General features: G+C 44.6%; 2 protein-coding genes across 2 annotated transcripts; both read left to right on the top strand.

Moving 5' to 3' along the window:
* On the top strand, positions 1–591 carry nad9 (NADH dehydrogenase subunit 9). Its single transcript has one exon. It carries the CDS (start codon positions 1–3, stop codon positions 589–591), a length of 591 nt encoding a protein of 196 aa, YP_009827581.1.
* A 9,348-nt stretch (positions 592–9,939) lies between these two features.
* Positions 9,940–10,422, top strand: atp8 (ATPase subunit 8). The gene has a single exon. It carries the CDS (start codon positions 9,940–9,942, stop codon positions 10,420–10,422), a length of 483 nt encoding a protein of 160 aa, YP_009827582.1.
* Positions 10,423–10,534: the final 112 nt, after the last annotated feature.

Raw genomic sequence — 10,534 nt, forward strand, 5'->3', positions numbered from 1 at the left:
ATGGATAGCCAATTCTTATTAAGATATTGTTTGTATTCTTTACCCGGAAAATGGGTTTACTATTTTGAAAGATCGGAACATGGGAATAGATATGGTACCAAAACGGACTACCTATTTCAATTTTTGTGCTTTCTTAAATTGCATACCTATACAAGGGTTCAAGTTTCGATCGATATTTGCGGAGTTGATTATCCCTCTCGAAAACGAAGATTTGAAGTGGTCTATAATTTACTGAGTACTCGGTATAACTCACGCATTCTTATACAAACCAGTGCAGACGAAGTAACACGAATATCTCCGGTAGTCAGTCTATTTCCATCAGCCGGCCGGTGGGAGCGAGAAGTTTGGGATATGTTTGGTGTTTCTTCCATCAATCATCCGGATCTACGCCGTATATCAACAGATTATGGTTTCGAGGGTCATCCATTACGAAAAGACCTTCCTCTGAGTGGATATGTAGAAGTACGCTATGATGATCCAGAGAAACGTGTGGTTTCTGAACCCATTGAGATGACCCAAGAATTTCGCTATTTCGATTTTGCTAGTCCTTGGGAACAGCATAAGCGACGGATAATTCAGAAAGAATCATAATAGGTCCAGCTCTATAGGATAGGGGACAAATCAATAGGAAATGCTATTTGCTTTGTAAGAAGAAGAATAAACAGATATGAAATGAAAGAGTTCGCGGGAATTGTCTTGATCGTCGGATATCATTTTCAAATAGTAGTGAGAAGTCTTATCGAACGATTTCCTGCAATTCTTCCCAGTATGTCATGAGTAAAGAATCCAGCTACAACTCTCGATCTATACAAAACGCACTGGGTTTTAGTGTTTCTTTCGGTTTCATTGATTGCAGAAGAGCCTGACTCTATAGGATTAGGGGCACTAGCGCTTTATTAAAAAAAAAAGTAAAGGGGCCTGGCCTGAAAACGTAACGTAATAAATAGGCTGCTATTCTAGGCTCGCTCCGCCCCTTATTGGAAAACAAAAGCGCTAACGCGCCTTATATTCTTTTTTTTAGTAAAGCAAAGCAACCTTTCGCGCCAGGCGCTCACGTTTTTTGTCGTCTGGGTGGAAGCTGGCGGCAGGGCTTGCTTAACCGTATATATGGAATCGGGACTCGCCCCGGATCTCCGAATAGCCTCACCAGAAACTGGTAGACACACTGAGCCACCACGTACCCCTCTCGCCCGTCGTATGCTATGGATGGTCACACTAGCCCCCCGATGGCATGGCGGGATTTCCCATTGACTGTTCCTGAGGTGAGGTCATTCATTCTTTTGGGAGATCCTTAATCCTGGAAAGAAGGAAAGGCATCAATCCAGACCGGCAGCACCCGAAAAGGAGTCTTAGCTTTAGGTAGTCTTTCCACGCTTGGCTTTGCTAGGCAGGCTTCCCCGGTCGTACCGTTCGTAAATTCCTTCCGTTCTCCGCCAATTCTAGTTTTTTTTTTCTTCCATTGTCTTGCTGAACTGCTTTTCCTGTTGAAGCTTTTACGGGGGCTTTTGCTCATGCCGATTCAGAATGCTTTCTCATTTAAATATGAAATATCTCTTTTGTGTCCATTCACCGAGACGAGCACAAGACAGTGCTTGGAGATTCGATCTTGTCTTCTTTCGCTTGGTTTCCCCAGGTGGTGCGGTTGGGGAGTAGAGACCTCGATGCCGGGTCGTTCCAAAGTGACTTGCTATTGCTGCTGCAGTGCATCTTGTTCATCATCCAGGAATTTTTTTAGAATCTTTGCCTTCCTTACCAGGAATTGGATTCGAACCAAGTATAAGATATTAAAAATGTCGGAGAATACCCGGTATTTGAGTTTTTAGCATTAACACGATTAAATCTTCTTTTTTCCTAGCCGATTCTTCCCTTCCTTCTCTTCTCACTCCCCGGGTTTAGCTCCCGACTGGAGGGAGAGGGGCAAGGCATTAGGGATTGCAGCTTTCGTCTCCAGTAATGGATGGATAAGGTGGTAAAAATTTCGGAGTAGCCGTAATGGAAGAACTTTTAGCTTGGTTGTCCGGCCCTCTTCACCGATCTCCTAGCCCTACGAATCAAACATCTCCGGGCATCTGGTTTCAAAGAGAGATTGGTTAGTCGCCTTCTGTTCATTCTTACTTACCCCTGACTACCGGACCCCATTGGTTAAGTTGGGGCAGGAATAGCTATCTATCGGACTACGATCACAGGCCGGGCCGACCCTCCTTTATTCTAGTCCAGTTGGAGAGGGAAAAGTCCCATCCGTTCCAGAAGTCGCAGAGAAATGGAAGGCTTAAATACCAAAAACTACGGAGGCATGATCTAAAAATGGGTAAGCCCGGTGGTTCAAGTTGAGCCTAGCCAACAACCAACATCAGCTTATAGGGAGAGTAGGAGCTCCTGTTGCTCCAACCATTCTAGTGAACCGGTCGAGACCAGCAGCTATGAATACCCTGTGCCGGTTGTGCGAAGGCAGCCTCAATAAAAAGAAATAAAAACGTCCTCCTCAGGAAATAAAGCTGATTCACCTCTACCCTATTGGTTAATCCCGAAGGAAGCTTCCCTGAGAGAGCTGCTATAAGATAAGCTCTTTTTCCATTTAGTTTAGAGAGAGTAGCTTGCTTTCCGCGGTCTGCTATTCCTTTCCTCTAATGACTCAATTTAAAACCTACCGAAATGGCTCTTTAAAGAAGGGCTTGATTCACAGGAAAATAATGAGAGGGTCGACCAGTCCATTTATCATCCCACCACTCACCCAAGCAAGCTCAGGAGTTCAGGTGCTACAGATTAGTGAAGCCCGATCGTAAGTAACTTCCACTAAAGATATCTTGTTTTTGTCCTTCTCGGGTTCCAGTCCAATCTTCTGCAGCTGCCCCCGGCCTATACTTAATTTAAGACTTTCTGGTCCAGGCCTCAGGCTTACACAAGTCTAATTCTTCCGCTACCGATATTGGATCTGAGCCTTCCTTGAAAGAATCGCAAACAAAGAGTCAATTGCTTAGCTTATCGAGATCGCCCCCTCTTTCTTTCCTTTTGCGCCAAAATTCCTTTCTTTTTTCTATTTAGCTTCTGCCTGCCACACATTTGACACTGACACCCGGGCTCCACCTGAGGATCACCCAGACGCACGAGCACAGACTGGTGTACACTCTCTGCACATCGCGGGACTTAGGCCTTTCTTTTCTTTCTTTGCATGCAGCACCTGTCTTCCGCAGGTCTAGAGTAGCACAACTGAAGCAAAACCTTCTTTTCGGCAATACGCGCCCGGGAGAGAGAGACATCTCTCGTTATTGCAGCCTTTCTTACTACTTTGACACAGTCGTCTACGTAAAGGTCTGCACTCAGGAGAGATGCAGTCCCCCATGTATGACATCTTTGAGCCTTCACTGATGAATGTTAAGATGAAAGCACAAGAGACTAGCACCCTTTCTCAACCAACCTAAGAAGCTTGCATCTAGGATTCGGACTAGCCCACAATCTCAAATAAATTCATCCAATAAGAGTAAACCCATGTCACAAAGCAATCCCTTTCATAAAAGAGAGACCATCAAGAGTTCAGCACTACCAGACTACGGCCTCCACTCAGACAGGTCTAGAGGCGAATTCGCTGTTTCAGCAGCAATCAGTCCAGCAGACTCAGCTTCAACCGCAACAACTTCAAAGAGCCTCAGGCGCAAGAGCAGGTTCAACCAGTGCCGCTACAGCATTCTCAGGTGAGACCAGAAAAATATCCCTTTCCGCTAGGTCAGTCTCAGCAATACCTACAGCCTCTACCTCAACTTCAGGGGTCGGTCAATACCTGGCAAGCCCCTGCTCAACCTTACCAAGATCTTCTTCTATCCAAATAATCCCGCTAGTAGCCCCTCAGCCTACGCAATTCACTCCTCAAGACAAGAAAGCAACCTATCTTACTAATAATGAAGGTTTTGGCTTGTCCCAATTCTAAACCAAATAAGAGTGCAGGAGACCTAGGTTAGAGGGTTTCTACGCGCTTTACTAATAAATAATAAAAGAAGGGCCAACACCGGTTGCAGAAACTTAAACTCACTTCATATGACGCGCCTCCTGAAGCTTGGACTGCCTCTGTAGATACTGAGGGGTCTTGTTGATCTGGCCTATTCTATTCGTAAAGCGTCTCCTTCCCGAGGAGCAAATAGTGCCTCCAGTCTTTCACTGCCAGCACTATCGTGTACATCTCCTTTTCGTACGTGGGATAGTTTTAGACAGCTGTATTGAACATCTCACTGTGGGACTCAACCGCTTGATAGTGTATTCAGTTCGGTTTCTGCTCTAGATGATCGAGTTCATTGGATGGACGTCTTACTTACCTTCCTGCCTTTCCATCTAGTCCTTGGTACTCCGCATATTCACGGAGAATTCAATTTTTTGCAAGAAAAGGTAGAAGTGAGCTTCCTAAAGTTAGAGTGAGGAAAGGATCTTAGCCGATCTCAGGTTGACCGTCTCTCCGGCCCCTTTCGGTGCACTTACTTATGGGAGGCTTTCTCAATCTAAAAAACTACAAACAAGTCCTGACGTGAACGCTCATTAGACTTTTATTTTTTACCAGAGAAAGTTTCTTTGTTTATTCGGCGGAATCAAAACCTTTCTTTTCTACGCGACGATCTTTCTTCTCTTATGAAATTGATAGTTTGATCGGGGCGGTACACTTCTCCCCAATATGAGATAGGTTGCTTCTATAGTCAGAACTGAACCTGGCTAATTTCGTAATGTTGACCCCTTTCTTTCTATTCTATGAGATTCTAATCCTGAGTAAGCGGTATCGAAGTAAACAGCAAATGGATTGAAATTATCCACTTTATGGCTGCCGCCGCTTCTATCTCCGGCGCTCTGAATATCGGGTATGATTGTTACTTTCTTTGCCTGCCCCACTCCCACCTCTTCAGAAAAGACAAGCTTACCTCGATCATTCATTACATATGATATATCGAGAGTTCAAGACCATAACGTAATTCATTTAGAGAATGCCGATGAGAAAGTAGATCTGGTTCCGAGATCTGGAAAACAGTGAATACTGTTAGTGAAGCTAGACCCGGAAGTGGGGTATCCCTGGAAAAGAAAGAGGTCGGCCTTAAGTTCTAGCTTAGATAGCTTAGACTGAAGAGTTGTAGCTTTGCTTTCTTAAAGAGTTATTTTTTCGTTATTAGAGATAAGCAGAAGCCTTAGAAGGGAGCACTCGTGGCACACTTACTATATCCCATTCCAGCCAGCCTCACCTTACCTTTTCGTTAACTAACCTACCAAGTGCTTTCCGGTAACCAAACTACTATGTCGCTGAGCCAACTAGCCTGGTCCCGATCACGTTCACAACCAAAGACTCCCTTCTATGGTCTCAGGCGCTAGTTTGCCAAACTATCAAACATGGCAACAACGTTTGCACGCTGTGCTAGTGGTTTGACTTTCATCGCAACTTGGAACCGAAAAACCAACCGCACAGAGACGTTCTCGAACACTCTCTCTACGTCATTTTCAAGCGGGTATCCAGGTAAAAGACTTCCTGCTTCAAGACTGGCTCGAGGAAAGGACCTAGCTAACATCACTTCAATGAAGATTCGCTGCCTAACTAAAGCCCTTCTTCCGGCTTCCGGTTATTCTGCCTCTCTCTAAGTGCATTTCTGATTCAATCTATTCGATTCAAATTATCACCCTCGAGTCAGGAGTTGTTGCCCTAATGTAACTTCCTTTTCCTTCGCTAGCCTTGGGGCTTAGTTACTAAAGAGTTATCCCCCCCCTAGCCAGCCTATGAAAGCATTCCCATAGCTCTATGCCTACAGCATCAAGTTCGGGAACCGGCGTGAACCAACAAGCACCACCAGTAGCGAATCCACCGGCGCAACAACCTCCAGTGTACACCGACGACCGCCATGAGAGTCACTAATAAACCTACTCACTCGAAAGTTGCCTGACTATTAAACCCTCCATTCACAAGCTGTTCTCCAAGACTTCTGCCTTACCTACTCCCATCCAGTAGAGCAATTGCATGTAAAGTCCAGCATAAAGGATTAGGCGACTAAGAAGAGGGAAAGGTTGAGCTAAAGCGATGTAGAGTTGGCTAGCAATATGGACTAATCTCAGCAAGCAATAACAGTTAGGTGAACTCTTTATTCTAAAATATATAGAATTCAATTCACCCTTACGTTAGCGATGAAGCTAGCTTTGAGCTTAGATGGAAGGAATACAAAGGAAGAGTAAAGGGAGAGGTGAAGAAAGGCCTGTAGGCGAAGGGGAAGTTATTGCTAACGATGGTATTCATATCGCTGAGTTGGAACACGAAGCAAGCTTTTGGATTAAGTGAAGGCGTGAGGTATCGAACACAAGCTAAGGGTTAGTAAAGTGGCTCAGGTATAGAAAGTAACCTACTACTACAAAGAGTACCATAGCAATGAAGAGATAGAGATCGTCTATGGTGAGCTAAGCGAGGGAGGAAGACTTTACAGACTCTGGATGATCCTATGCTTAATACATTATCCAATTCAAGTGAGATGCCGAAGGCAAAGTACTTGAAGAAGGGAAGAGCTTGGCCTAGAATGAGCAAGGGATAGAGATGATGGTATGAATGCTTTCATCAACAGAAGTTTCATCCTCGGATTCCTACCTCAGACTTATTCATCATCGTTCTGGTACTGGCCGGCCTAATGCTTTTCCCTCTCCTTGAATTTACTTGCAAACAATGGTTGGTTATTTCAAAGACCGTATACTGTCACACCAACAAAGACCAAGAGCGTCCTTCCTATCTTGGAATTAGTACTAAGAGCGGCTATGAGTAGGAGCTTGAAGCCTACCCGCAGTTGATGGTCTTGTTGGAATATGCGCTGTTCTCGACTCCGATGCTATTGAATCCGTAAGGTTTGTATTAGCACTCGCTTAGGTGCTAAAGGTAGATATGCAAATCACTTAGTCCTTGAACTAGGGTAGGGATATGGCCTAGTAATCAAATTCAAATAGAGTACCAGTACTCTACTAGTGAAGGAGGAAATCGTCTTTTACATAGAAGGTAATTCTTTGAACTCACTTTTCCCGGCATTAAGTTATGAAAAGTTGTGTTTTATCGGTATTTTTGGCAGCAGCAACGGTCTTTCTGCCCGTCCCTTTTTCAATTTCAACTAAGCTTGGCACAGCCGCCTAAGAAATTAGGTCACGGTCGCGGATCAGGAGAGAGTGACTTGTGTGACGCATCTATATCTGGGGATGATCGGGTAGAACTCAGGGCTTTCGGGTGTAAATCGGGGAACGATCAATTGGGTGTCCGGGGTGCTATAAAGATAGGGGACGATACGCTTTGCCGTGCCAGCTATGAGGCTATATTCTCGTTGAGTCGGGCGCTTGGGAAGACTGTCCTGTCGGGTTGGAAAACCAACATCGGACCGGGATGTTGTTCCCTCCTTGTCTGAAAAGATTCGGGAAGAATCCAAGTTTTTTTCCTCTGCAAAGCTATCAATGCTTTATTCACGATCTTTAGCAGTCGATCGTTCATTCTCCCTCCCCTGTGGCTTTCGAAAGCTCGACATGAAATGAAAGAATAAAGAAAATTGGAAAAAAAGTACGGGGATCCCATTCCTTAGTAAGGACCAGGGCTTCCTCGTGAGCCATAGTTCTAGTGTAAGCATATAAATTAGCCTTATCCGAACCGAAGCGCACGCACCCATCTGACCAAGTCGAGCCCTTTCTGGTTACAGGGAAATAAAGATAAAGAATCGAGTCACCGATAGCGCATCTCTATAGATCCCAAGGAATTCGCTTATAATAGATCCTTTTTGACTAGACTAAATTATGGATCTTGTCTTTCGACCTATCAAAAGTCGGACAGACAATTACATATATAAGAGAGATGCGCACAATCTCGCTTTGAGATGACACGCCCAAATGAAAAGACTCCCCTTTCTTGGTGTAAGAGCCTTCCCTGTCTCGTTTATTGGGCTAAGTAAGGTGCAATTGCCTTGAGATTCAGTGCGCTAACACTCTTATAAGAAAAGAAAGGAACGAAGTCGCATCTACCTTTAGGACTGATTGCTGTGCTTTCCTCTGGGGTCTCAACTACTTTAGCATCCCCTACTTGATAAAGGAGTGCTGCAAAGCTCCTTAAGGTTAAGTTAGCAACTAGGTCTCCCTTTATGTTAGAATGGTAGCTTCCTAACCCCGGCTGGGATGGATCTCTATTCCGAGCTACCTCCAGATCACCTCTGGGTTAACGCCTTACCGGTAAGAGAACTTTAGCTAGAGCCGTTCAAAGCCATAGATAGCCCCCAGATCTGTTGTAGGCAAGGCAATTAGATCTGTAGCGGGATGGATCTTCCCCTCCCTTCAAGAACTGGGAACCAGGTTGTAAAGCTCATTCCCGGTCTTGCAACTTGGTCATTTGATCGATTTCCTTGTAAATTCCTAAGCATGAGAGGAAGGAACCGCTTCTCTGAGCCCCCGGGGGGGCGGGAGACGCTATGCCAGATAGGGCGCCTCAAATCTTCGAAAAATCACACGCAGAGGGATTGTGGAAAGGCCTGTAGATGTGCTGTGCCCCTGGCAGGGGAGATATTCCTCAAAGCCCGGTCCGGATAAGCTAACTCTTCCTTTTGAGCTAGGGCCAACCGCTATGAGCTGAAAACCCTGCTCTTGACTTCTCCTTTTTAAGAAAAGGTTCTATGGCTCTTGTGCTAGAATTGCTTTTGTTTTGGGAGCTCAATTAAAATTATCGTAGTGTAGTTACAGTCAACACAGTAGCTTTAACGTGAGCAGCGCTTCGCTCCTTATCTTATATAGGCTATACACCGTGCTGAATGAAAAAGTTTCCCCATTCCCATTTCATTTGTAAGGACAACCCTTACCTCCTCTCTTACAACTAGAATGCTTTTATTTGAGGCGTTCTGGTTTTGCTTATGCACACCGGGCTGCTTAGTCGGAATAGGCAAGCGGTGTGCTAGAGTGATGGATATCTAATTTTTTTATGAAGCATCAGCTGAACATTTACCAATATGGGTCGCAGTTGGATCCAACCGGTCCCACTCGTTATTCACCCAGCGATTGGATTGATATTTCCTTTTCGGAATCTTCTCCATCTGAATGAAGTTGTCAGAACTGCCACCATCGATAAGAATGCGCACGGTGGTGCCTGGCCTGCAATCGACCCAGAAAAGTAGATAGTACATTTGCCAGAAGTGCCATGATAAGCTTGTAATGACAAATGGTGCAAAGTTGGAGAATCATCCGACGGAAGATCCGGTGGAACAGGTTAGGCGACAACAGAGGAGGAAACATCGCCATCCGGTTCATCCACCTGCAGAATCATGTATTGGCGATTCGGACATTTGTGCTTCCACGAGAATTTATCGTCGCAAGTAAAGCACAACCCCTTTTCCCGTCGCAGTTGCATTTCTGCTGCCGACAATTTTTTCACAGGTGGCAGAGGCTTAGTTGTAGGAGACGGAAGGAGAGGCGGCAATGCAGAGCAGATTTAGTTGACGTAAGTGAAGAAGAAGATGAATTGGACGGAGAGGTCCGCATCGATGAGGAAGGCACCATTGGTTTTGTTCGTGCAACCGAACTCTGTAACAGGTAGCGCTCGTCAAATGAACGAGCCAGTGATGCAGCTCGTACCAAGGAAGTAGGAGACTGGGAGATGACATCACGTCGGACCTCAGGTTTAAGACCATCAATAAAGAGGATCAGACCAAGTGCGAGATTGGATCAAAAATAGCGTATGAAAGGATTATGGTCTTTCTGATACCTATCTATCTAGTACGATCGATCAAGTCATTCAGTAAAGTCTCTTCGCGTTGTGTTTATGGAATTCTATTAGAGCAGGTAGTTGATATAGCTCCCGATAAATAATTTCCTTATTCGTTTGCTTTCTCCCATGCATAATTTGTTGGTCAACAACCACAACTCAATAGAATGAATTAAGACTCCGGACTCTCTTTATGTCCGGAGGGAATCATTGTTTCTCAATCAATCATGCCTCAACTGGATAAATTCACTTATTTCACACAATTCTTCTGGTCATGCCTTTTCCTCTTTACTTTCTATATTCCCATATGCAATGATGGAGATGGAGTACTTGGGATCAGCAGAATTCTAAAACTACGGAACCAACTGGTTTCAAACCGGGGGAACAAAATCCGGAGCAACGACCCCAACAGTTTGGAAGATATCTTTAGAAAAGGTTTTAGCACCGGTGTATCCTATATGTACTCTAGTTTATTCGAAGTATCCCAATGGTGTAACGCCGTCGACTTATTGGGAAATAGGAGGAAAATAACTTTTCTCTCTTGTTTCGGAGAAATAAGTGGCTCACGAGGAATGGAAAGAAACATCTTATATTTGATCTCGAAGTCCTCATATGGCGCTTCTTCTTCAAATCCTGGATGGGTGATCACTTGTAGGAATGACATAATGCTAATCCATGTTCCACACGGCCAAGGAAGAATCAAAAAATAAGAAAGGTATTGTATTGCTTTTTTTATAATAGTTGCTCGTTCGTTCATAAATTCACTCGACCACTTGTTAGTCTTGCTACACGACACGAGTCTAGGGTGAAGTTGAAGCAGAC

This window comes from Trifolium pratense, mitochondrion (genome assembly GCF_020283565.1).
Source record: "Trifolium pratense mitochondrion, complete genome".
Classification (NCBI taxonomy): domain Eukaryota; kingdom Viridiplantae; phylum Streptophyta; class Magnoliopsida; order Fabales; family Fabaceae; genus Trifolium; species Trifolium pratense.